We start from the raw sequence: 27,374 nt of genomic DNA on the forward strand, positions 1-27,374 counted from the left end.
AGGAAACCAGACCAAAGCTATGGAAATAGCGTTACTTAGAGTGGTGGTAGCAAGTGTTGGGATAGCTGGTGTTACTACATGTTACTACTTATCGTCCACGGTTGGAGGCTGGTCATAATTGAAACTTCCTTTTTTTTGTTGTTTTAGACTGAGGCTCGAGAAATGACGGTTGGTACCTTTTTCCCTTGCTTTGGCTTTTGTCTCCCTCTGCTGGGCGCTTTAAAAACGTCTCAGTTGCTTCTAAACGCAGTACTTAGAAATTTACGCAGCAAACGTGTCGTAAAACGTTTTCAGCCTTCAGGGAGCGCCCGCTGTGCTTCTGTAGAGACGTCACGAGACGATGAGGCGCTCCCCTGCGCGCCGCGTCCCGGTGCTGTGAGGCACAGGCTGGCTTCGTGCCGCCGCCGTGCTGCGCGAGGGGCTCCCGCACTGCGCGGCGCTCGCGGTGCTTTTCCGCGGCCCGGCCCCGCCGGCGGCGGCGCGGAAGCTCCGGGCCGCCTCGGCCCCGCCCCTCCGTGACGCCGCTCCCGGCGCGAGCCAATCCCCCGGGCCCGGCACATTCAAACGGGGCGGGAGGAGGACGCGAGCCGCGGTCGGGGCGCGCGGAGGCGAGACGGAGGGTGAGCGGGGCGGCCGAGGGGAGGGCCGGGGCTTCCTGTCGCAGCGGGGATGGGTCTTCCTCAGGCTGCCCGCAGGGGACGGGCCGTTGCTGGGGCGGCCGGTCCCGGCGCAGCTCGGGGGCTGAGGGAGCGCGCTCCGAAAGCTGTAACTGTGAAGTGCAGCGTTAAAGGAAACTGCCGTTGGAGCAGCGCTTAGCCTGACGCTTCCTCGTCGCCAGAGATCCCTTTTTTCCCCGACCGCTCGCTTTTTCTGCCTGCTGGCGATACGATTCTGGAAGAATCGAAGGGCGGGGGATTTCTTGTTGGCATTTCACGGCAGTTTGGTAGCAGCTGACAGGTGCGCAGGGGGTGGTGATGGCGGACCTGTAACGGTGTGTTCCTGTGGAGGCTGGGCGGCTACGGCTTCCCGCTCTGCGGGAGAAGCGTGGTTTCGTTGTCTGCTTGCTTTTAAGACGAGTAATGTGAAAAAGACGATAGCCATACCGCTTTTCTTTCATTCCTTGGCTTAGTTGTCTTGTGCCTTTGCCGTGTGAGAATGGAATAGAGTGGTCTAAAATAAGATCTTGTATGAAATAACTTTGTTAACATATTTTGTTACTAACTTTCATGTTGTGCATCAGAATCCCGGTAGAACCCGCTTTGTTTGCAGTGTCCTGCTGTTAACGGTGTTGTTCTGTTGGTATCTGTCAAACACCACAGGTGTGAGCAGTTCTGAGTGATGGAGGCACGACTTCATGTTCCCTTTGCTTAGGAGTCCTTGGGACTCGCCTGAAATTATGTCTGTGCTCATCTTTGTTACTAAGTAATCCCTTTGGTCTTTGCACTGATGCTGCTCCTTCTGATGTTTCTGAAGCAAATGGTAGAACTCCATAAAAAGAGTCAAATAGCTGGTGAAAATAGTCACTCAAATATAAATTAGTATTTAAGTACTGGATGTAAAATAGAGGATGCTGATTGTTACTGATATCTGGGAACATACATTTACTTATATATAAGGTATATAAAGTATATATGAGGAGCTGCCAGTTCCCTGAAGTATAACTCACATCTGTCATAAACATAACAAAATTATTGCTTTATCTTTTCCAGGTTCTGTGAGAAGAAGCAACTAAATATAATATTTTAGGAAGCAGTTGTATTTACTGTAGTCCTAATGTTAACTTGTCTGAAGACAAAATGCCTGTTCACATAGTTTCTGTAAGCAAGACCTATAAAGTACCACGTACTACCACTTCACAGAAGATAGCTTCACAAAATGCCTTAGCCAGCAGCAAAATGTTGGGGCAGCAACTGACATCAAAGGTATCAGAAAAAGACCAGGACAGTCTTCTGTCGTGTTCCCAGAATAAGTCTGAGGAAATAAATAGGACCTATGTGATTTCGGCCTGCAAAAATGTGGATGATGCATCGCTTACACTGAAACCTCAGGACAGGTTAACGCTCCAGAGGAGAACTAGAACAAGCAAAAATTTGGCATCAAGTAGTGAACAATCTGGTAAAAATACACCCCAGGGCACAGAGAATAAGCAAATGGAGAAAAGGCTTACCCTGCAGAGGCGTGTGAAGAGTGGCTCTGTAGAAAAGAGTACAATTAATGGGAATACCATGTCTGGTGCAGAAAACAAAGTCTTTGATCCTGAGGGAAAATATAAGATTGCACTCCAATGTGATATTAGTAATAATGATACCTGTTATATTAAACCAAGCTGTAAGTCAGCTGAGAGTCAACAAGTTACAAAGTTGAGTTATCAGTCTAATAGCAAGGATTTGTTTGGCAGTGTTGAAAACAATGGCTGTGTGCACTCAAAATGTAGGACAAGCACTGCTGATGCAAAACTTGAAAAAGAAGTGCCAATATCAGAACAAATAGCTACCTCAAAATATGTTAATCAGATATCAGGAGAGCAGCTGAACGAACAAGGTGATATAAGAAGAATGGATAGAAAGCCAAGGTTACAACAGTTAAAGCATAACAGCTTGGAAAGACCAAGGACGCCAACAAAAGCTTGGACAGAAGAATTTAAGCTTACACCAAAGAACAGCACTTTTCAGGTTAAGTCATCTCTATCTGCTTCAAGTAAACAAACAGCCAATCTTCCAACTGTGTCAGGAAAGAAAACAAGCTCTCCTCCTGTGGGTAGAAGTGCAAAAGCAGACGAGAATGCTGAAATTCTAGCTGAAAGCAACAGCATTGAGAAAGATATTTTCAAAGTAGAAAACAGTAAAGTCGTCGTAGCTGTGCGTGTGCGGCCTTTCAGTAGTAGGTTTGTATCATAGTCTTGTCTCTGATGCTACCTAATAACTTCTATATTTTTTTTTCTGGTTTCAGCTGGGACAGAGTTGATTGTCTTCACAGCACCTGATATGAGGCTGTGTTTTGGCTTTACGAGTAAACCAGTGTTGATAACACAAATGTTTTATCGGTTGCTAAAACACAGAGCCAAGGGTGTTTCAGTTTCTCAGCTTCTGGTGCTGTCCTGCCAGCAAGGGGCTGAGGGTCACAGGAGATGGGAGGGAACAGAACCAGGGCTTAAGCTGGCCAAAGGGATGTTCCATACCACTCGTTGTCGTGTGAAAAAACTAAGGGGGGGTTGGCTGGATGGGCAGCTGCTGTTGGGGAGTAGCTGGGCACTGGTTGGTGAGTGGTGAGCAATTGTGTTGTCCATCGCTTGGTTTGTAAATACATATTATGTTATTATCACAACCCACGTGTTCTACTTCATTGTTTCTTTTTGTTTTGCTTTGCTTTATCATCTTCCCCCATCCTGCTGGGAGGGGAGAGCATGTGAAAAGCTGCTCAGCACCAGCTGAGCTGATTGGGTTGAACAACAACAGCAGTGTACATTGGTTTCCGTCTTGTTTTTTTGGTTTTTTATTTTTCCATAGGCTCAATAATGTTTAATACATAGCAAAATTAGCAAATATTTCTACATCAAGGTAAAGGTTTTAAGAGGCTGAATTTGTTTTATTGCAGCTTGAGTCTGTTCTTTAACTAGTCATTATTTGAAGTATTTTGAGCTTGAATACTTTTAATTTTTTTTTTTAACTGATGATTGCCCATCTTTTTATTTTCATGATGAAATTGACTGAAGAAGCTAATGTAAGGAATGTAGCTTACACTTTTTCATCTTTGTATTTATTTTCGTTCTTCCATTCAGAGAGAAAAATGAGAACTTGCTCCCTGTGGTATCTATGAGCGGATCAGAGACATCTGTACGAAATCCAAGCACAAACCAACTCTACAGCTTCAGTTATGACTTCTCTTTTTGGTCTTTTGACAAGTGTCATCCTAACTTTGCAAGCCAAGAAATGATTTACAAAACTTTGGCATTGCCACTACTGGAAAGAGCTTTTGAGGGGTACAACACTTGTCTTTTTGCTTATGGGCAGACTGGCTCTGGAAAATCATACACGTAAGTCCTAAATACAATTCTTACAGTCTTACTATTCAGCTGCTTACTATTCAACGTGAAGTATGAAAAGAGATTGTGCTACAGATTGATTAGCTATTAAAATGTATTAAATATTGTCACATATTTTAAAAGAATAAAACAGAGGCATTAATATTTACTTACTTAGTTACTTAGTACAGGTAACACTGTCCCAGTATATCTGATGTTGACTGTAACCAGCCAACAAAAAAAAAACAAAAACAACCAAAACCAAACCAAAAACAAAACAAAAAACAAACAAACAAAAAACCCCACAACTTTACACACAATAAACCCAGACAAATAGTATTTTGGGCTTTGACAGCCAAGCTTATGTACTTTGTGTGTATTTTTCACTAGAATGCCTAGAAAGCTTTTTCTTCCCAGCCACGCATCTATTAAAACCATTTCCATGATCTTTATGATTCTGGTGAAGTGTTTTAAAATTTTAAATGTGTAGTTGAGGATCAGAAATGTTTTTATCCAATTTAGCATCATGTGATGTTTCTATTCTCTTAATCGTAGATATGTAACATTCACAGAGGCATGACTGTCTTTTTAAGTGGGATCTTAAAATGTACCTGTAGTATTTACTTGCTTTGGCCTAGAAGAAGATATGCTCAGTACTATTGCAGTTGTTATCCTATTTATAGTATTCTTTTTCTTTTCCTGTGCTTTCAGATTAAAAAAAAAAAATCACTTACCTTCAACCCTTTCTGTATTCCATGTGTACAAATAATATTAAAATTAGCTATAAGGAGTTAGAAAATGAAACTAACATTTTGTAATAACTACAGGATGATGGGCTTTGGTGAAGACCGGGGGATAATTCCAAGACTTTGTGAAGATCTTTTCACTCGGATAGCACAGATGGACCAGCAACAGGTAGGATGATTATGCAGCTCAGCTTATGCAGAATTGTGAGTAGAGTGGTTCAGTTCAGTATCTTTACCTGTTTCATTCTTTTGCTTTATACCCTCATGTTTATCTGCTTATTGATGCCTACATTTTATTGGTGATACAAATCTTTCTGCTAGTAGCTCTGATTAGCAGATTTCTTTGAATAGTCCAAATCAACATTTGTTTTGCTTCATTAGTGACAATGTTGTTTAAAAAAAATGTAACATAGAATAAAATTCAAAGCATGTGAATTCATCTTTCAGTGCTGTCACACAGCAGTCTGAAATCTGCTTGAGGAGTTTTCCAATTCTGATTTTCTACTTCAGTATTCCTGGGGAAATTACTTAAAGGAAAGTTCAATTATCCCCACCTGAATTGTTAACATTCTAAAAAATCTCGTTGTAAATAATGTTTCCTTCTGTGTTTTGAGAATAGACCTTTATTTGTACGTAACTCTGTATGACAGAGAGGGCTTTGTAATAGAAGGTGAGATTTTTTTATTGAGATCACAGTTCCTTTTGATTGGAATTCCTATCCAAATCAAATCTTGTTCAGTGGATTAGTAAGCAGTTGTGACCATTTCCATAGTGCCTTAAAGAAGGGTTACGTTCTGTTTCTCTTGAATTGGTGTAGCAGTGGTAAGCTTTGAGAATCATAATGAACAGCAGGATCTCATCATCTGTTTTAGTTTTCAAGGGAGAAAGAACGTTTGAAAAAGTGTCTTGGACAAGATGAATGAACCTTGTTGTTGTTGTTATTAGGTCTTGTATCACCTTGAAATGAGCTATTTTGAAGTTTACAATGAGAAAATTCATGATCTCCTTGTCTTCAAAGCTGAAAGCAGACAGAAGAAACAGCCAGTAAGTTACCCTCAGAAACAAGTATATACACAATGTCAAAACAGTGTTGTTTTTTTTTTTTGTAAATGGTCATGTGTAATGGATGAGTGATTATCTTTGTTATCTAAATGCTTCAGATAGCTAATAAGATTCAAGGTAAACAAAACCTTGCTTGCATGACTTGATCGGTGGCAAGGCATATAAATGGCTTTTGTGTGTATGTATGTGTATATGTATGAATATATACAGCATTGAGAACAGCTTCTAAACCATTCAAAACATGTTTTGAGCCAGCACTCTCCTTAGTTCTTGATCCTATTGACATGCCCATTCACTTCTGAAAATATTTATTTATTGTTTTTCTTCTGAGATGCTTGTTCACTACTGATCTTCAGTATCTATTTGTGGTCAGTAGTATATTAAGGGGAAAAAAATTATTTGCAAAGGGAGAATTCCTATCCACTTAGTTTCCTTTGTGTGTTTATGTTGCTCAGGTATAGAAAAATAGTATTGTGTAAAAGCTTAGGGAAAAATGGCGAACTTCATGCAGGTATTTTGCCCTGGGTAATGTACTGCTTAGAGTTCCAGGGCTGGCAGGAAGTTCCTTTGTTTTGTTTGTTGTTGCTGTTATATGGTTTTACTTTTGTTTCATTTCTTAAGAAACTGGAATGGGGGTGGATGGGGGCATTCAGTAATCAAGTAACTAGTTAAGGATTGTTAGTGAAAACTAGCTTAGCTCATTTTAATATCTGTGCTAGAATTTGTAAAACGATAAGCTAAAGAAATTGTTGTGAACAAGAGATGAAGAGAAGGAATTCATCACACTAGATTTATTAAAAAACTAAAGTAAACAACATCAACAAAAAAATCCACCTGCTAAAAAAACCACCTGCTTTCTGTGCTTGGCAGTATTGAGCAGTGCACTGTCCAAATCTTGTTTGTAAAGTGTGAGTTTTAGTTTGGGAGAGAAGATAAAGTGTATTTGACTTGCTGTTGAAATAAGTCATTTATCCAAAACTACAGACTGTTGTCAACTAGTCACGTGTAAAGACTACCTGGTATGGTTTACAGCAGGTGTACATTCAGCTGAGTTTTGTCTGTGGTTTTGAGCCAAGCTGTTTAAGTTGAAAATGTATATTGCGGCATGAATGGTGGTGGTTTTTTTTAAATATAAATCTCTAATTTGATATCGTAGTTATTTTGTAGTTTTATCCAAATATTCTTGGAGGTAGCTCTGTAAGCAATAATCTAGAGCAACTGCTATGATTTCTTCTGCAGGTAGATACACTCAGCTGTTGCTATTATCCTGAAAACATTGTTGTAGATGATGATAATCAACAAAATCTAGCATGAGACTTTGTGTTAAGCATGTACAGAAACTGCTACTTATTTCTAAGGTAATTCCAAGTAATGCACACTTAATAGGTTGTTTTTTTTTTCCTCTGATGTTCTTTCCAGCTTCGTGTAAGAGAACATCCAGTGTTAGGACCATATGTGGAAGACCTAACAGTGTAAGTCTTAACTATTCTCGGAAGTAGTTCCTACATCAGAAAGTGCTGCTTTACTGTGTGAGTGACATCACTGGCACTGTTTGCCCTAAGAGGTTGTGGAGTCTCACTCCTTGGCAATCTTCTAAAGCTGTTTAGATGTGCAGCTTGTTCTTGGAGGTCTCCTTGAGCAGGAGGGTGGGTCAGATGACCTCCAGAGGTCCCCTCCAACCTTAAGCAATTTGTGATTTAGTAGATGCACAGCATAGACCTGGCATACTGTGTTATTATCTTGAGATTCTAAGTTTTTGTGCTCACCAGAGAATTAGACAGTATCTTAATTTCACACAGTCTAGCTTGGCTTGCTGTATTTCCATTGGCTATAATACAATTAGAATTATTTTACAGTCCTTAGAAACAATGGCAGTCTCAGGACAACTGCAACTTTTGTGATGTATTGGTATTTTCTCCTTAACTTAAGAAGTATTTCAAAATGCACACAATAGGTAAAATTGTTGAAAGACGAGTCTAAATCTTATTTTTTCCCCTCCTCACTTTAGGAATGTTGTCAGTTCTTACTCAGATATCCAGGTAAGAGTTGTTCAGTTGTATTTCTACTTCCTTATTCCTTTGCTGAAAGCAAAATTCCATGGAAGGGAAGAAAAAGGTTTGCAGGTTGCTCAGCACTCTGACGTTTCAGCAGATGTGAAAGTACAGCAAGCACCAGACCTGTGCCTTGGAGCTGAGCAGACAAATACAAGCAAGTATCATGCTCTTAATATAGTGAAGTTGTGATTCCACCCGTATGGATCCATCATCTGTGTCAATAATTTGATTTGCAAATATTCTAAACTGCAGTTAACTCCCCAGAGTGCACCAAAAAGTTGATTTCTTTTCTCCTACAGAGTTGGCTTGAACTGGGAAATAAGCAGAGAGCAACAGCTGCTACAGTAATGAATGACAAAAGTTCTAGATCTCATTCTGTCCTCACTCTTGTTATGACACAAACCAAGGTATTGCTGGGTGTTTTATTCTGAATTATCTGTTCAACTTGCATAGTAGAAAATTGTTTTGAGCGCTGCCTAGAAAATGGGGCAAGTATACATGAATGGGTGCATTTTAACATGGGTTTCTACATAGTTAAATTGTTTTTGTTTTTGTTTTTTTTACATACTTTGAGTATGTTCTGTTATCTCTGTGCTTGTATGTATTTATAGAAATCATATAAATACGCCTAGACTGACAGATCTAGGAGTGGTTTTAAGTAGTTCAGGACACCTGTATCATGCTTTCATCTCTGGGATACAGGCACTACAACTTCCTGTTTGATTTACAGGTACTTAAGAGAGAAAACCTGACTTAGTGAGGTAATACTGACTTAGTGAGATAAAATAAGTGGAGCTCCTCAGAAGTCTAGTGACTGACAGTTTTCTCATTTACAAGTAACTTGGGTGTGGCTTTTTGTTCTTTAATTGTCCTTAATTGTCCTCTGCCCAATTACTTAAGGCCTGTTATCCTTCAGCTCACTCTTCACAACACTAGATTTTCTTCTATCAGGACTAGTCCTAAGATCTTCCCCCTGGTTGTTTAGATGATAGAGGCAACAGTCAAGCATGAGCACTGAGCTGTAGTTTTAAATGTCTGTTTTTGTGCAGTTCTTTGCTTATGCAATTATGCACATGTAAACTCTTGATGCTATGGTTCATTGTGTGGACTTAATCTCCTTAATGGGATGTACATGAAAGTATTCTGTCAAAAAGTAAATAGTAATGTTAATGTTTTTTGGTTTATTTATTTGTTATAAAGTGAAAAACTCGGTCAATCTCTGCTTGTCCTCAGATATTTTATATTGAGTTAAACATAAAGTTCTCCAATTTTTCCAGGTGGATGAAGAGCAACGTGATCACAGGCTTACCAGCCATGTAAATCTAATTGATTTAGCTGGCAGTGAATGCTGCTCTACAGCTCAGACCACTGGAGAAAGGCTGAAGGTAAATCACAACTTGATATCTGTGGGGAGGAAAAAGATTTTCTTCACAAGAGTGCCTCTAACCTTTAACTCTGAAATATCCTCCTCTACCAAGGCTTTTGGACAAGAGTTGTCATAAAAGGACATGTAGCCCTTATGCTTATAAGTTTTTTTTGTACAGTATTTTGCCAATGATGGCAAGCAGCCTTAAAGTGTATTTTGACTGTGCTGTATGGCAGGCCAGATCTTGCCCGGGAGAGCACTCCCTTTGCTGTGCAGGCCTAATGATCCTCTGACAGGCGTGAGTGAATGAGCATGAGCAGCTGACTTGCAAATTAGTGAATCAGATTTTGCACAGTTGGGACTTTGCCATTTTTGGAATTTAAATAAATAGAGTTTCTATTAAGAGACAACTTGTCAACCTGCCTATGTTAGGTTAATAGTTCTTAAGACTATTAAAGACCAGGGTCTCTTATTTCCAAGAGAAGAAGAAGAGTACTTTTGCATCTTGTTTTTTAATCAGTGGTGACATTTGATACAGCATACATTAAATAAGCATGAGTAAATCAACAGAATCAACAGCATCACACAAGCAAATACAATTGTAGTTTTTTTATTTTTGCTTTGTGTAGGAGGGTGTGAGTATTAATAAATCACTGTTAACCCTTGGAAAAGTCATTTCTGCACTCTCCAAGCTGTCACGAAATGGGAAGAAAACTTTCATTCCTTACCGGGAATCTGTCCTTACTTGGTATGTATGCTCCAGGCTTTTTTTTTTTATGTGGCAGTAAAAGGTTTTCTTGGGTTGTGAATTCTCCCTCCAGAAGGTATTTCTTCCTTTTCCCTCTGTGCGGAAGTAGATTGATAGGAGGAGCTGGGTAGGTATAATTATTCAATCTCTGATTTGGGGCTTAGTACACTTATTGTCTCTCTTCCTCTGTGTTTGTTACAGAAGATGTTAGTACATCTTTCAGACTGTATCCTCACTTTGGTGCTGCTCCTAGTCCATCTTACCACTGAAGTAATTCTGTATCTCTTTTGCATTTTGTATGGTCTATTTTTTAATTACTCTCTTGTTATGTTGTCATGCATCAAAACCTTGAGTTCTGTAATGCTGCTTGTGTTAATTGTGACAGGATTGCTACGAAGTGTTTTACATGATTTGAACTGAGGCATGTGCTTCGGTGGCATAGCAGAAAAATTATTCCCCCATAATGGTGCTATTTCCAAAGCAATGTTCAGGTAAAGAAAAAACTTTGAACATGTGGCTTGCTCTTAGAGCAATTTGTATGTTACTGCACCCAGAGCAATTTTCCTTTCTGCTTAGACATCTGAAACTTGCTTACCAAAATGGCATACAGGGAGAAATAAACTAGCCTTCTGAATCAAGTAAAGAGCAATATGACCTTTGTGTTCTAAGTTAGCTGACAATCACACTCTAACTACTTTCAAAGTAGCAAGATACAGGTATTTTGTATGATGTACTTCTAATTTCCCATCAAATAAAGGTTATTAAAAGAAAGCCTTGGTGGAAATTCACAAACTGCTATGATTGCCACAATAAGTCCAGCTGCCAGCAGTACAGAAGAAACACTCAGCACTCTTCGCTATGCAAAACAAGCATGTTCAATTATCAACGTGGCTAAAGTAAATGAAGATGTGAATGCCAAGTTAATCAGAGGTGAGGTTGACATCTGCAGTCTTTAAGACCTTTTTTCATTTCTGTTAAATTTACTGCTCCTTGAGAGACATGAATACTAATAATTGTGCTGACTGACCACTGATTTCTTTACTCTTCAAATGTTTTCTAATCAATTTTGTTTAGAAAGTCAGACACCATCATCTTGGAGGAAGTTTTTCAGTTTCGTGAACTCTTTAAAATAGGGATACTTTTATAAATAGCAGTTTGGTGTGCCCCCAAAGTAACACTCACCTTTGAGTATTGGTTGTGTTCAGTTTTTCTTAATACATGCTATTCAACTGCTCTGTAATCTTAAAAATAATTTTCCTCTCTGCTTTTTGTGTATAAACCCTTCACTAGGCTACTAGGATATATTTTTCTTCCTAACATTATGCTGCTTTGTGAGTTGTGGGTGGTTTTCTCCTGTGTGTTTTCAGTTGTTTTAATTTTTGTTATACAAAGGTACAACAATCTCTTTAGCTACAATTGAGAACCTGGAATAGGGAAAGATGTTTTGCTTGTCTTTAAGATATCGGGATGAATATTCTAGTATTGTTCTGAAGTATCTAAACTCTGTCATATCTATAGTTTTTTGTTATTTGGTTTTGGTTTGCCTAATGTAGAGCTGAGAGCTGAAATTGAAAAACTGAAGGCAGCTCAGAAGAGTGCTCAGAACAGGGATCCTGAAAAATACAGACATTATTTGCAAGAAATAACATCTCTGAGGATAAAATTGCACCAGCAGGAAAGGGACATGACAGAAATGCAAAGGTAAGGTAGTCAATAACGTGTGTTTAAATAGCAAATAGTAAAATTTATATACTTCAAACTTGTTCTTAAGGCAGTGTTATATTTTCCCTTAATATGTTAAGGGCTTGGAAAGCGAAATTTGAGCAAGCAGAAAAAAGAAAGCTAGAAGATATAAAAGAATTACAGGTATGTTTTTTTTTTTTCTTTCACTTTACCCTTCACTTTACATAGCAAATAATACAGGAAAGATGACATCAGCAATCGTTGCAGAAGAATTAGAGTACTTTCAAGATTTGCTTTCCTCAATGCTGTTTTTTTTTTTTTTTATTAACAGAATGATGTAGATATTGGGATAGATAAAATAGTCTTTTTTGCTGACATCTTTTATCTAGAAAGCAGGAATTGCATTCAAAATGGACAATCGTTTACCAAACCTTGTCAATCTGAATGAAGATCCCCAGCTTTCTGAAGTGCTGCTGTATATGATTAAAGAAGGAGAAACTACAGTTGGAAGGTATACAGCAAATTCAAAACATGACATCCAGCTTTCCGGCGTACTAATTGCTGATGATCACTGGTATGTAGTATTCTTTGAAGTTTTTTTTTTCTTTTATTATCTATGCCAAATTAGGAAGTACTTTTGATCTTGGCTTTGCTTTTGGAGTTGCTCTTCCTTCTGGCAGTAGCAAAATATGGCTTTCTAACTACAGAAGATAATTTTTCCGGTGTTCACTGATTAAGGAAGCTTGCTTCTATTTCTCCTTAGTAAGGTATTAAGCTAAGCAGTTCAATTTTGTTGTATGTTTTATTAATGTATTGAAATCTATTCTATTCGTGTAAAAATCTTGCACAAGGTCCTGATCTAATGATTCTGAGTATGATAATTCTTTCCCATTGAACTTAATGCTTAGTGAAATGCCTTTACAATTCTCACTGTGTAATGTTTGTGTAATGTTGTAACTAAACAATACAAAGACAATTTGCATCCAGAAAAAGGAAAATAAGACTCTGTATAAAGTATTGATTTTTAGTCTATTGCAATTAACGTAAGCTACTGATGTAACAAATGTTTGTTGTTTTCAGTGTTATAAAAAATACTGCCGGCCATGTGAGTATTATTCCACTGAGAGAAGCTAAGACATACATAAATGGGAACTGCATTGTAAACCCAACAGTTCTGCATCATGTGAGTAGCTGACTTCATAACAGAGGAATGTATGCATCTGTGGATTTTGTAGCTGTATTCCTATTCCAATTTCAGAGTACAGTTTTTCTTAGAGGGCTCTGATGCAATTAAATTCTTCTCAATTTCTACTCCTATCGTCTCTGTTTCAAGCCCGTAAATCTAAAAGTTATGGTATAATTTTTTTTCTCCTCCCCTGTAGGGTGATCGAGTGATCCTTGGTGGAGATCATTACTTCAGATTTAATCATCCAGTAGAGGTTCAGAAGATTAAAGGGCCGTCCTGTGGAACTACACTTCTGCACGATGGTCCGAAAGACTTTGAATTTGCGAAGAATGAGCTGCTTGTTGCACAGAGAGCACAGTGCGTACCTCCTTTTATTTCCTTTTACTAAGTCACGGTTGTTACTGCAACTCTCGAGTAGCTTGAAGTGGTAAGAAACTTATGATTGCTCGTTATTTTGGTCTATGTGAAAACTGGAAAATGGAATGTTTATTATTAACTCGTTTTGTAATGGGAACGCAACTTCCAGGCGTATCTGAAGTGAATGTTTACTTTTAAGAGGTGATACCACAGTTTAGTCCACTTGCCGAGGATGCTGGCCACTACTGTAGAAAAGGTTAAACTACAGAGATCCCCACATTAGTGTATCTCTTCAGTTGCACTGTATCCCCAAATATATAATGTCAGAAACCTGCTTGTGAGATTTCAGACAGGCTGAAAAACAAATATTCTACAAAAATGAGATTGATGTTACAACTTGGATCAACTGTGGTGGTGGAGAATTTGAGAAAAGGCCACCTTATTCTTAGTTGCTTCTTTCTTGGGAATTATTAAACTGCAAGTTGCATTGACTTAACATATACTTTTCTACATCTTAATATGATTTTGTGAGTTTCTGTTACAGTTCTTAATTTTCTGAACGAGATGTAATGAAGTAAAACTGGAAGTTAAGAAGAATGTAAAATACTTTTTCCCTTTCCCCCTGTGTCTGTTTTCTCTATGAAATGAAAAATACCTAGGTAAAATATGGAAGTTGTAAAATACTTCTTAACTGTTAACACTGGAGACTATTTAGCATTATTCCTTCTGTCACAATAGAAGTGGGTAAGATTAACCTCTATGCAGCCTGCAAGAGATTGAAGCCAGCATTCTAAATATGTACTTTTAGGCTTGAATCAGAAATTGAAGAAGCACGACTCAAAGCCAAGGAAGAAATGATGCAAAGTGTCCAAATCGCAAAAGAAATGGTTCAACAAGAACTGACATCACAAAAAGAAGCTTATGAAAGCAAAATAAAGTCACTGGAAGCAGAGGTGGTAAGTTGCCACTGCGTTTTTATAGAAAACTTACCAATAAAACAGAGTAAATCAGAAGGTAGTAAAACAAAAACATTAGTATGTCAGGAGGTATTTGTTGTGTGTTATATTATGGTTTTTTTTGTTTGTTTGTTTTTTTCTCTTCTTGTCTTGCATACTGTAACAGTATCTTAGGGAGTTCTGACCCTTATTCTTCATTTAGAAAATAAATACAAAAATGAAGTCACGATTATTAACTCAAGAAGTTAAGTAGGTATTCTCTTCAGAATTATCCTAGAAATTTTGCTATATATAATTTTTAATACATTATAATTATATAACTATCCATTATGATTGTAATATGTGTAATTAGTCATGAAACAAAATAATCCTGTGTAAATTTGATGGAAGTGTAACTTGTATATGAACTAACATAGAAGACATACAGAATAAAATTTTGTAGCTAAGTTGTTGTATTATTCTAGTATGTGTTGTTCTCCATAGGGGCTGCTTGTTCTCAATGTATTGAAGTGAAAATAAACCTTAATATCTGCTTAGGGAGCGGATCAGAAATACTTTAGCAGTGGCATACCTCTTTCCCTCTGTCCTTGATTATGTTAGAGGGAAGAATCTCGTAAGAAGGAAATGCAAGAACTGAACAATCAAAAGGCTGCAAGTAAAATACAGGAATTAGAGAAGGCAAAGCAAAATCTTGAGCTAGAACTACACTTCAACAAGAAGCGCTTGGAAATGGAGACCCTAGCTACTAAGCAGGTATTTATAAAACAAGAGAGTAAGGTCTCTTAAGAATAAATGTAGTATTAGTCTTTTTTATACTGGTGTTCATGTGTCTGACTTCTGCAACAACTACTATTTCATTGCTTGCTTTTTATGCTACTTCTCTTTCATTTCTGTATTTCTTTTAAACATTTCAGTATCTAACCAAAACAAGAAACCTGCCAAAGATGGAAGATGAAAGGTTTCATACTGATGGCAGATGTGGAAGATGCGTTTGATTCTGTTGTAGAAGTCCTTACAGTGAGAACAGAAAAACGAAGTATAAACATAAGTAAGCACTCCTGAGTTTCATACTATCTTTTTTTCTCTCTTCCTCAGGCTTTAGAAGATCATACTATTCATCATGCAAAAATACTTAAAGCTCTAGAAGATGAGAAACAGAAGATTGCTGAAGAAATTCAAAACCTTCAGAAGAATCGTGCAAGTGGGAATAGAACTGTGAATAGTAAGTATGTACTTAATGTTGCAGGAGCAGTGATTTCTCTTTTGCACAGTTTTCTCAGTTTTGCACAGTCATTTAATGTGTGTGGATCCCGAACTGATTTTCTTCCTCTAATGGTTTTTTAACAAACATGAAAATTAAGACTCTTATGGCTGCTACCATCCTTTACTTTTCTGAAACAGTGGATCCAAGACAGTGCTAAAATCTCAGGGTGGTTTGGTGGGTTTCCAGCTAGTCTATATTTACCCCAATTACTTAAGATTTCTTTCTCAGTCTGGCTGAACTAGTTAGGAGTTAATCCACTGGAGAAACTGGAGTAACAATTGCTTCTGTTTAGTCTCCTGTATCAGATTAGCTTAATCTATAGTATCTAATGTGAAGTTGTTATTCTTCATATACCTTTCTCTTGGTTGATTTTTCTTCTGTTTTTTCCCAAGTGTTGTCTATTTGGGAAGTTTTGTTTTTTTTCCTCTCCCCTCCTTACTGAGAAAATGCAGAGCAGCTAAATGGTTAAATTCCACACAAGATGCCGTGTGTGGTTTTGTTTTGTGTTTTAAACCTTTAAGTTGTTGCATTACACTACTTGATCATTGTGTATGTTATTAAACATTTTATTCTTTATTAGCTCCTCTTAACTGGAATTCTTTGAAGTTATCTGTGATGATCAAAGAGGCCAACACCATTAGTAGTGAATTAGGGAAAAACACTATTTTTAACAGGTAAGTGTCTGAGTGAGCTGGTTATAAGTGCATGTGGTGGGGATTCTAGAAGTGCAATCAGCTATTTGATGTTCTTTGAACAGATTTCTGAAGATGACAGATCACTTTTCCCACCTAGCTCTGGAGGAATGTGTAACTTAGTTGTATTACTTTGAAATCAAGTTACGTTGACGTTAGGCAGTTCATTTTGGATCAAGCATGCTTTGGGGGTGAATGATGCCTTCGTTCATCGTGTTTCAGCTCACGTATCAGAGAGGTCCAAAGGCACATGAAATACATCACTCATTTTGATGAAACTTCTGATCTTGGAGATGTTTTTTCAATGGAAATTATTCTAATTTGGGGCAAAACTGAACCAGGACATGTGTGTCAGCCACTATGATGTAGCCCTATAAACTTAACCCAAGAGGGGTAGTTTGAAGTGAAAACCTGAGGACATGCATGCAGTGGATATTGAGCACTTGAGACCAGTTGTTTCTGTATAATGGCCAGATATCCTTAGCAGGAGTGCAGATACAGTGCAGGAGAATCTCTGCAGTAAACATGGCTACAATAGTAGGGATGAGTGGGTGTTTTACTGTGGCTTTCAGATGTTTCTGGCAACAAAAGTTTATAGCACATATTTGGTTTTGAGTTTCTTGAGACCTAGGAATTAGTATGGGGTTATGACTGCAAGGATTTTTTTTTTCTCTTTTAAATATAAATGTACTTAAAATGGAAACTAATATTTGTATTTTGTAAGAAACATGGTGTCCTAAACTATTACTGGGCTTGTAATCAAATGTTTGGTCTCTGTATGATCTACCTACAAGTACTTCATATTTACTACTTTATTTTTTTTCTTATTTCCTCAAATTCTCAGGCATGACAAAATTGATGATAAAACAGGATTGGTGTCTTCTGTCCAAGTACAGGTTCGTAACATCAAACTGCGCATAGCAACTTTCTGGAGCCTGGAGAAATTTGAATGCAAACTAGCAGCTATGAAAGAACTCTATGAGGTCAGTAAGAACTTAAGCAAATCCACTAACTAATGAGCAGTAACATTTTGTTGAAGATATTGCAGTAATCACAGTAATCATATAAGGAGAGTCTTGGGTTTGTGGGTTTTTGTTTTTTTTTTTTTTTGCTATGTGATCTTAAAAAAAAAAAAAAAAAAGCCCCACACAAAACCCTCAATATATACCTATATGTGTGTGTATATTATCTAATTTGTTGTATATGTATGTTTGGTTTTTGATATATGTATATCAGATACTTAAAATCTTTCCCTGCCTTGATCAAAAGGGAAAAAATAAATAACAAAATAAAACCAGAAAACAATGGAAGAGAAAACATTCCTTTACAATGTAGTTCTGAGAGATGCAAAAATTTCCAGTGCTAGGAGCACACTGTGTTTATTACTAAAACCTGTTTGACTCTTGACAAAAGCAGAGGTTGTGTCAAATGCAAAAATATGGCTAAAACCACTACAAATTTATTTTTATATCTGTTTTTGTGTGAATTACATACACAGAATTTGAATAGATGTTGTCATATGGAGAGAGCTGTGAAGATTTTTACTTGGTATTCCTGTATCCTGTATCTGAAGATGCTGAACAGCAGAGTGTCTTCACTAAATGTCTCTTGTTTCATTTTGCATTTTAAAAATTTGCATCTCAACCTAAATGTCAGTTAGTTATTTTTTTAAATTACACATTTCCTAACAAAAAGTAAGACATTAAGGGGGATTGGACTCAATCATCTCTGGAGGTTCCTTCCAGCCCCCACAATTCTGTGATTCTGTGATTAAATCTACTGCTGTACAGCAAAGCATGATGTCTTCATCCTGGTATTGTATGCTTTATTATCTCTCAGTTTCTACTTAACCTTCCTTCTCCTCTGTTTCCTATATTTCCCAGAGTAATGATAGCAATAAAGCTGCTGATGTATTTTATGACCCTGCTGATGAGTGGGAACCTGACCTTTCAGATGCCTCAGTTTCTTCTCTTTCTGGAAGAAGGTGATCATTTGGAATTCCTTCACCGCTGTTCAATACAAATCAGAAGTTACTTTGCATAATTATACCTCTGTGTCACTCAATCTTTTACTTATATTTTTTTGGTTTAGATTATCATAATGCCAAACCTACGAATTAGATGAAAAATTAAATTAAAACCAAATTAATGTAAAAGAAAACATATGTGAGGAATGGGGAGGTTAATACTAAGTGTGAAATCTTACTGCGTTTTACTGTGCTCCCTTGCAAAATGTGTCTTAATATGCAACGTGTTGTCAATGTAATAATAAGAACTGCATTCTCACTGAAGCAGTTTGGAAGATGAAACAGTAGTATTTCTGAGCTTGTGCAAAGCAATGGATGAGTAATCAGTGCCAGCAGGCTTTGTGTGTAACGGTTGACAATCAGCTGATGATAAAAGCTGTCCTTAATTATCTTCTCAGAGCCATCTCCAGAAATTGATCAATTTACCTCTAGCATAGGATTTTTGATTAACCTGTGGAGAACCTGATGTAAGGTACAATGCATGTTCAATTAGTAGCACAAGCTGTCATGAATAGGCAACAACTTAAATTGTTGTTACCATCCTTACTTTTCCCATACACCATGTTAGTGAGATCTTCTATTTGCCCATTACCTTATTTTTCCAAAATGGACAAGAAATAAGGGGAAAAGAGGCTCCCCCAGACCCAAAAGTGCATTCAGCCAAAACGTGTGTGAGGCTTTGCGAACCAAGTTTTTAGGTATTGGTATGGAGCAAAATATATTGTTGTTCAGGTTTTACTCATGGCTCTTTAATACAACAGCAATATTTTTAAAAAATGAATTGCAGCTGATCTGAAAACCTTGTGTTTGAAGTTTCAGACTTGTAACAGTGTTTGTGATTCTAGAATTGTGCAAATTGTTGGTTGTAATACGAATGCTAATTGATGCTTCCCTTACAGCTCTGCAAGTGGGTTGCAGCTGATTATTGTTATTTTGCTGTAAAGCAGGTCACTTCAGCTGATGGTAAAATGGTGATCATTCCAAGTAAACAAGTCTGAAAAGAACACCATGAATAAACGTTTTTTTTAGTCTAAATATTAAATAATGTTGGAACACTTTGCCTTGTCTGAAGCTTCTGGATAGTATCCTAATGTTGTAGGTGTGTATTCTTGAACCTCAGAAGTGTACTTGTTCTCATTCTGCCTCTAGAAACAACTGAATGAGAAAACAAAGGGAAACTGGCTTCCTTGCTGCATTGTCAGCAGCTGACTTGTGTCAGTCATGCATACTGGTGAATGAAATAGAATTCCATGTGTTAAGCTAAGATTTGACATTCCTTATGTGTAGTGCAAGGGAGCAAGAAGGACAGTCTATCTCAGGTTCTGTGTTAACAAGTTCAACGAATTGAAAGTGTGTGTATATGTAAATATATATATATATACACACACAATTGCCTGGTGGATATTAACATTCACTGATCCTTCAGTAAGAGCTAGGAGTGAGATACTTTAAGTTTTTAATATATTGACACTCATCCTTTCCAGAAGTAGGAGTTTCATGAAGAACAAGAGAATTTCTGGATGTTTGTCTGGTATAAAGTTGCAGCCAATGCAGAACACACGAGCATCCTATATATCAGGTACTTGTATGGCAGATCACTGTTCACTTTATATTGAGAACTTGGAAATACTACTTAGTATAATGCATGAACTTGCAATAATCATGGGGGACAAAATGGAAAGTGTCCCGATCATAATGTATCCATGCTCAGAATGCTAATCTGTTAACAGTGGATCTTTGCTTCTATAGTTATGCTTTCTTAGGATAAAAGCTTCTAACCACCACTTGAAACTGCTTTTTTGGGTTGTTTTTTTTTGTTAATGAGAGTTTTACTTGCAATGTTACTATGCTTAACTGGAGGTTTACGGGAGAATGATGACAGTTCAAGAAACAAACTGCCAGTGGCTGAATGCTGGTACAGTTGTTTGGAGAATGTGCTTGAATCTTTGCTGTTCGTTTAGCTGCTAAGGTTTGCCCTGGCTCTTTGTCGGGTTTTATAAATCTTGTTTTTCCCTAGATGCTTCAGTCTTCCAAATGTGCTTATGAAGTTATTGTAGGTTGGCTTGTTTTCTTCATTTTCTGTCTATGTTTTCCATTGTTGAAAAAGTTGGATTTACGTTAAAGAATTTCACTGTGGAATCTGTACTGACTAATCCTAAAAATTGTGCAGAATTGCGTATACACTTTTTTTTTTTTTAAACTTGCATGTCTGGCAGTTAAACATTTCTAAAGAAACAATGCACAATGGTTAGATTTTCTGTCTGCTTATTTCTGTGGAGTTTCATGCCTATGTATTTTAATTTATACCGTACAGGTGCACAGAATAAATCCAGCATATGCCCAAACTTTTTTGATTCTCTTCTTCCGGGAATTTGCAAAGAAGCTGTAAGTTCAGCTTTAGATTTACTGGAACAGAATCATGAAGGAGGAAAGAGCATTGCTGATCATCTCCTGAGTAATTTGTTTACAATTTCTTCAGGAGTTTCTGCCATTTCTAAAGCCTATGAGCAGCAAGATGAAGACTGTCAAAAAAATTGTAAGTCTGGCTTTCATAACCTTTAAGATAAAAGTTACTGGTGAATTGCCTTTCAGATGTGCAACCATATGTGAGGTGATGGGAAGAATAAACATTCCTACTTCCATTTGTTGAGGAGATATTCTGAAAATGTCCTATTTCTTTTGTAGTTATCTCTCTTGACCATGATGCTCATTTGTACGGCATAAAAATTACCTCTGCTTTTGACCAGCTTGTGGTACTGATCAAGACTTGGCTTAACAATGTGCAGAAGTGCATTGGATCTATGAAGACTAATGAAGAAATAAAACAGGAAGTAAAGAACTTGGGAGGTTATTTACAGTTACTGTTGCAGGTAAAGTAGGCATTTTGGAAAAAAAGAGAATGTGGCTCAGCTGCTGTGTAGAGAAATCCTGTGTATTAAAGTAATGTTAACTACATATGCTAAAAGCAGCCTAATGTCTAGCTGTCACTGCTGTGCTTTTCATCATGTTACAGCATTACAAGCTGCTGGAAGGCTAATTCTATTAAAAGTGTTTAGTATTATAATATCATGTCTCTTTAAGGTTATGAGATATTGGCTTCTATCTGCAGTAGAGAAACAGGTGCAAGTGGGAAGATATGAATCTGAAAATGCAATGAGTTATTTGGCATTACGAACTTGCACTACACAAAGTGTGTGCTCTTTGAACATATACTTTCTAGTTTCAATGAATGACATACTTTTATTTCTAAGGGATGTTCTTCAGATATATCCTCAATGGTAACAGAAGCACAGAGCAAAGTCAACGAAGCAGTAAAACAGACGATGAAATGCATAGGACACCTGGCTGTATTCACGAGAACTGATATTTCCTTTTTTGAAGAGAACACTATTTCTACAGTCAGTTTACAGGTGAAAAAGTTTAATAGTAATAATGACTTTCTAGGTAAGTATGAGAAATACTTGAGCATGAAGGCTTGTCCCAAACAATAGCTTTTGAGGAGTTCTTGTTTTCTTTACTCTGAAGTATCTTAAAACGTAGGACCTAATTATGAAGTAATTTTAGTGTTGACATTCACAGTTGTTTTGAGTAGTTGTGATTGTAAGTCTAATGGTTACATCAAACAACTTAAGAAATGGAATAAAGTTTTGAGTTCATCTAATACTTCATTTTTATGAAGATGAGTATACTTTCATACTTGTAGTACTGGAAGAGAAAAAAATAAAATTCAAAACTACCAAACATGTCTAAATCATACAATCAAGAAGCTCTGAACTTTTAAGTGTGTACAACTTTCATGCACAAGTAAGAATGCTATACTTTCAGGATTGCATCTGCACTGAGTTCATACAAGTAGGCATATTTCAATAAGTTCAATATTTTTATCAAGAGTCTCTGTTGATAACGCACTGAATTTTCAGAAATCTGAATAAAATTAAAAGGAGCCTCTGTTGTTCAAGAATCACACTTGGCCAAATAGGCCAGCAATGAACAATTGCGTAGAAAAACAAACAACAAAAAAAACCAAGTGTATTTCTAGTCCATTATGGAAAGTCCATTTTGTTTCCAAGGTGTAGTGGAAATGCTAAGTAATTTAGCTAAGTGATAAGGCAGGGCCATCTTAGGGAAACTCAAGTGCACACGAAGGGTGGACTGGAAGGGGTCCACCCCTTCCCAGACAGCATTTCAGGGTTGGCAGTGGAGGCAACGGTATCTTGCTGGAGATCCCTTCATATCTGAGGCCTTCCAAGGGTAAGCAGATTCCCCCTTAGTTTCTGCTCCTATGGCTGTTTAATTTGAGGAAATACTCACTTGCTGCAGCCAGGAACTTTGCTACTCTGCTGTCATTGCTGCATTTTCCTTTGTGTTACAGTGTTACACGTGGCCATATGTGTTCCTTTAATCATGTTTTCACTCTTTGCTTTACAAGGACTTTATACGTGCTGTTCACGATGGAGTAGGCTCAGGGCTGGAGTTGCTTACAAACACTGTACAAGAAAAAGCAAGAATGATGCAGAAAGAACTAGTGAAACAATATCCACAAAATGAGGTGAGATAATATTAAAATTAGAAATTACTGGTGTGTTTTTAGAGATGCTTTACCATATTGCTTTATTCTTCTGTAGTTCTTTCTGGAAAGCTTGTGTGGAATAAATTTACACTGAGTAGCAGAAGTATGAGATGAGAGAGATGGAAGTCTTGCAGAAATTTTTTTCATGTTTCTAGCAAAAGGAGTTGTACAAACTGCGTTCCAAATCACACTGTTAACTTGCTGCAGGTTATTTTTTACTGGCAGGAGCCCTGTGTATGCTTTGTGGTTGAGTAATGTTTTAACTAATGTCTCCAGCTACTGTGAAGTCAGAGAGAGAACACAAGAGTTTGAGCTAAAAGCTTATACCACTGCTTAAAATGGCAGTGGCATAATAGTTATAGGAGAACCTTTCTTTAACGAACACTTAAGTTTGCTCATTTGGTTCTCCTATATTAAGAACTTACATGAAATTTTGCAGATATGTTAACTGGTGGAGAACAATGTCAACTACTTTATTTTTAAAAAATTCCATCTTATGTTGCAAAAAACATTGCTTTTGCTTTTAAGTATTATCCATATTGGTGTGCTGTTTGTTCTGCTTCTGAAATATTGTTGTACTTCTCCTGTGCCTTGACTCAAATGTACTATGTAATATTCCTTTGTAGATTCAAAGTCAAATTAAGGATAATGCTGTGGCTTTGGCCAGATTCCTTGAAAGTAATGTCTCTCATTGCAGAAAGGTAAGTAAAATATTTCACCAGGTTTGTGCTTTGAAATTGGATTTTAAACTAAAAAAGGTGCATTTAACAAACAAACAAAAGAGATAACTTTTCATATACTTACATAACTTTCATATTCCACTTCTTCCCTTAAGGGCATTCTTGTGTTTGGAACACTGCAGCTTTTCTGGCCACTGCATTTCCATTTAAAAGTGCTTGATTTTATTTACTGTTTCTAGGGTGATTTATATATTCTTCTGTCTTTGTTCATTAACGGCCTGAAGTTCAGTAATTTTAGTGAAACTGGGTAACTACTGCAATAATTAATTGCTGTTGTTGCTGGTTATTTGAATTAAAAGCTAGGAGAGATAACTTAATCTACCTTCTGAGAACCAAGCCTGTCTTGGGATTTTAGTTACCTTGTTTGTTTGTTTTCCCTCCTGTCAAGACTTCTTCCCAGAGCTTTTCAGTAATCTAACATCCCTTTTATTCATTGTTTCAGTGGTCTACTTTTGTGTGACTAAGTCTGGAACAGTGTATTAACTATTAAGGATTGCTGTCATGTATTTGGGTCTCTTTAAATTACTGTTTGTTAATACAGGAAAGAATACAGTCTCACTTAGCACAAGAAGAATGGCTATCTCAGGAAATAAAGAGAAGCACTAACATCGCTGCGAAATATGTGGAACTGGAGCGGTGTCTATCTGAAGTGCATCAGATTGTTTCTTCTACCTTACAAGGTATTTACCTGAATTATTACCTACCTAGCTCATAACTTGTAGACTAAAGGCAATCTGTATAGTAAGGAGAAGGAAGGCTGCTTGGTCTCTTCTTGTGGAATACTACCTTTCATTCTGTTTTTGTTTCTCATAGGGTCGTTCAGAAATACGAGCCAGCTCAGGAGCTTTGCGGGAGAGATTTCTATCATAGCTGGATATTTTAACAATTATTTCAGTTTACTTGCATTGTCTTCTGCTTCTGCAAACAATCCTTTCCAGAAAACAACAATGCCGTTTATGAACTTAGATGAATTGGACTGTCTTGTTGATTCACTTATTTTGAGTTTTGAACTTGAACAAGGACAGCTAAAACCGAGATCTCAGGTTGCTTGTAAAGAAACTACTGAGACTGAAGGAAGACGAGTTGAAACAGGTGAAGCAGAACTTTCTTGGAAACAGAAGGGAGTTCCAAAACATGCATATAAACTCCAGTCACCACCTGCACTTTCAGGGGAGCTCTCACCTGATAGGGTGATAGAGTGGGTATAAAATACTGCTATCAAGAATTCAGGGAAATGTTTTTTCTTTCCGTGAAGTGAAGGTAACATATTACTGAATGCTAATACATACTGCAGTATTGGTTAGTAAATAGTATGAAAATAATAACTTTGTTGTATGATATTAAGTGCCTAGAATTTCCCAAGGAAAAAAAGAAATTTAAGACAGAGTTTAAAATATAGTTTTTTTTGTGTTAATAAAAAAAGGAATTTTCTATTCAATAAGCTTATAATAAATAATTAAATGCAAAAGTTTGGGGGGAAAAAAGCGATGAACAACCAAAGAAAACAACACTGAAATAGAACTTGATATGATGTGAAGATACTAAAAACTGTTGGGGGAAAAAACAGGGAACAGTATAAACATGTTAGGACACTGCATCTTTTCCTTTTATGCCTTCAACTTAGGTGCCTAAAGTTAGGAGTAAGGGCAGTTGGGAATAAGTTAGATGATACGGGTACCTATTTTTATTTTTTCTTAACATTGTTCTTCTCTGCATTATGACCCAGTAGGGCTACAGCAGCTGGAAGGTGTTTTTTATGCCTTTCACTGATTGAAATACCAACTTCATTTAAAAAGCAGACAAAAAAAAAAAAACAAAACCAAAAACTTTTGTGCTTGTTTATGTAGGGGAAAGAGATATCAAATAGCATTGTCAAGTATTTTATAAATCCTTTATTTTATTGTAGTCTATTGAAAAATCTGGTCTTGAAGTAGCAGTGATGATGGTCTTCAACTCTGAAGCAAGTTCATGTTGTGTTGCTAGAAGTTATGTTTGCTCAACTCAGTCTGAGTGTTATTCATAGCGAACTAGAAGCATAGCATTTAGTAAAGTCATCCTTTGAGGCCGTGGAGTGTTGCACAACTTACAAGTAAAAGTAGAGCGTAAGAGTATTACAGGCATAGGACTAGATGAGGTTCAAGTTTCACACATACAGAGTGAAAAATGAGGCAAAGATAGAAAGTAACTGACTGAATTCGTGCACGTCTACCTCCTTCACAAGTGTTGTGTAAATCTAAGGGACTCTGTATATGTATATGTATGTGTGTGTATGTATACATATACATGAGTTACTTAGATTTGTAACAGAAACTTAGATTTATAACAAATATAACAGAACTCCCACTGATAAATGCAGAAGGGTTTCACCCACATCACTGATTTTTAGAAGATTGTGCTCTATTGAGCACAATATGATTGACTGCTTTCTCATCCCATATTTGATTGGCTTACCGTTCTGCCTCATTCTGAGGTATAATTTCTCTAGAAATGTATGTTGTGTTCTGGCCTGGACTTAACTGTGCTACTTTCGGAACTATTTTAAAGAACATGGGTGTTTGTTATACATCAGTATTTTGTATTCCTTTGTGACTTTTACTGGGATGTGGTTTGTTAAAAGAATGGGGAACAGATTTACATCTTAGCCCTTCTTGTGGATTATTTCCTGCACTTTTACTTATAGAATGAGGGGAGCATTACAAACAACGGAGCTCTGCTAGGCTGAAAAATGGCATTTCCAATCAGCTACTTCCTTCTGCTTTTTCCCCATAGATATTCTTTAACCACTTAGCTTTAGTCTGCTTGTTAGAGCCAGTGAAAACTAACAGAAAATATTCATTCTTTAACACTAGATTCCAGGAGACCTGGGCTTAGCACATCTTACAATAGTGTTAAGAAAATTAGGATCTGAAACATAAATATTTTCTTTGATATCAAAGCTTGGAACCCAGATATTCATACCTATCGTCTTCACCTGTGAGGGAAAGTGTGCAGCATCTTGAGAACGTTGGTCTTTTAGAACAGTTCAGGCTTTTAGAATTATTTTCTATGAATGGGCTACAGTGATGGGAGTCAATCATGCTTTTTCTCTGAAAATAAAATGGCTGTTATTTGGCATTTTTGCACTTTTCTGCTTTGGAGGGAAATGTAATCATGCTGAATTAGTAATGTATTATCTGAAAGCTAGTGTACCTTACTACTTTGTCCAAAAACGTCTTGCAGTGCTGTGCTACCATCAAAATTATGTATTTATTGTATGCACTAATGTGTTCCTCAGTGGAGATGTGGTATTGCTTAATCGCTTTTTTACTGCAAGAGCTTTATTAGACTTTTCAGAGGCTAACAAAGTATATTGAGTTATCCAGTTTTTGTACTTTTTTGAGTGAAGAGGAACTTGATGTACAAGTACTTTTGGAAATGTGTAATTTTGTATTTGGCTGGAGGTTTTTAAGTACTGTAACTGATTTTTCTGAATCATTTACATCTGTGCTAATGCTGTAGAGAATGAATCTAGATCATTTGTAACTTATTTTTACAACTTTAAATGTAAATTCCTTTTTGGTTTTCTTCTGTATAAAGTTGCTTTTGATACCTTCCTTTGTCATACTTGCTGGGAGCTTTTTGAAATACCAAAAGAAGTTATCTTCTGTAGAACTGAAGTGAAACAAAAAAATTGACATCTTTATCTAAGTTCAGCTCTCCCCTATGAGTTCAGCACACCTTTAGAGGCCGAATAGTTGTGATCTGATCCACACATCTATTAATGCTGTAGTACTCTGTCGTCTTCAATTTCTGCTTTTTTAGTGATGTTATGGTTTTTTGGTTTTTACTCAGTGATGATCCACCTGCCAGATGATGAATCATGCTTGCCTTTCTTGTGCTTAATGCTCAGAAAATATCTTGGTT

At 37.1% G+C, this 27,374-nt stretch overlaps 1 protein-coding gene across 1 annotated transcript; it reads left to right on the forward strand.

Moving 5' to 3' along the window:
* Window positions 1-565: 565 nt before the first annotated feature.
* On the forward strand, window positions 566-27,064 carry KIF14 (kinesin family member 14). The gene is made up of 30 exons (XM_052666592.1): window positions 566-620; window positions 1,710-2,884; window positions 3,779-4,033; window positions 4,849-4,936; window positions 5,713-5,811; window positions 7,249-7,301; window positions 7,838-7,868; window positions 8,183-8,302; window positions 9,161-9,268; window positions 9,879-9,997; window positions 10,755-10,927; window positions 11,551-11,698; window positions 11,800-11,863; window positions 12,070-12,254; window positions 12,761-12,863; window positions 13,063-13,223; window positions 14,032-14,179; window positions 14,780-14,932; window positions 15,275-15,401; window positions 16,024-16,117; window positions 16,980-17,118; window positions 18,019-18,119; window positions 19,646-19,740; window positions 20,476-20,697; window positions 20,847-21,031; window positions 21,413-21,571; window positions 22,591-22,710; window positions 23,358-23,432; window positions 24,013-24,151; window positions 24,285-27,064. The coding sequence occupies exons 2-30, from the start codon at window positions 1,797-1,799 to the stop codon at window positions 24,677-24,679; spliced, it is 4,947 nt and encodes a 1,648-aa protein (XP_052522552.1). The 5' UTR covers window positions 566-620; window positions 1,710-1,796; the 3' UTR covers window positions 24,680-27,064.
* Window positions 27,065-27,374: the final 310 nt, after the last annotated feature.

Source organism: Tympanuchus pallidicinctus, unplaced genomic scaffold (assembly GCF_026119805.1).
Source record: "Tympanuchus pallidicinctus isolate F22 unplaced genomic scaffold, pur_lepc_1.0 scaffold7, whole genome shotgun sequence".
NCBI classification, from domain to species: Eukaryota; Metazoa; Chordata; class Aves; order Galliformes; family Phasianidae; genus Tympanuchus; species Tympanuchus pallidicinctus.

What these genes read in the sequence shown, in the direction of transcription:
- KIF14 (XM_052666592.1), top strand. Translation starts at nt 1,797, where the DNA reads ATGCCTGTTCACATAGTTTCTGTAAGCAAGACCTATAAAGTACCACGT. An exon ending in CACAGATGGACCAGCAACAG is followed by an intron (nt 4,937 to 5,712) that starts GTAGGATGATTA and finishes TGTTGTTATTAG; the next exon opens with GTCTTGTATCACCTTGAAAT. An exon ending in AAAAACACTATTTTTAACAG is followed by an intron (nt 16,118 to 16,979) that starts GTAAGTGTCTGA and finishes TCAAATTCTCAG; the next exon opens with GCATGACAAAATTGATGATA.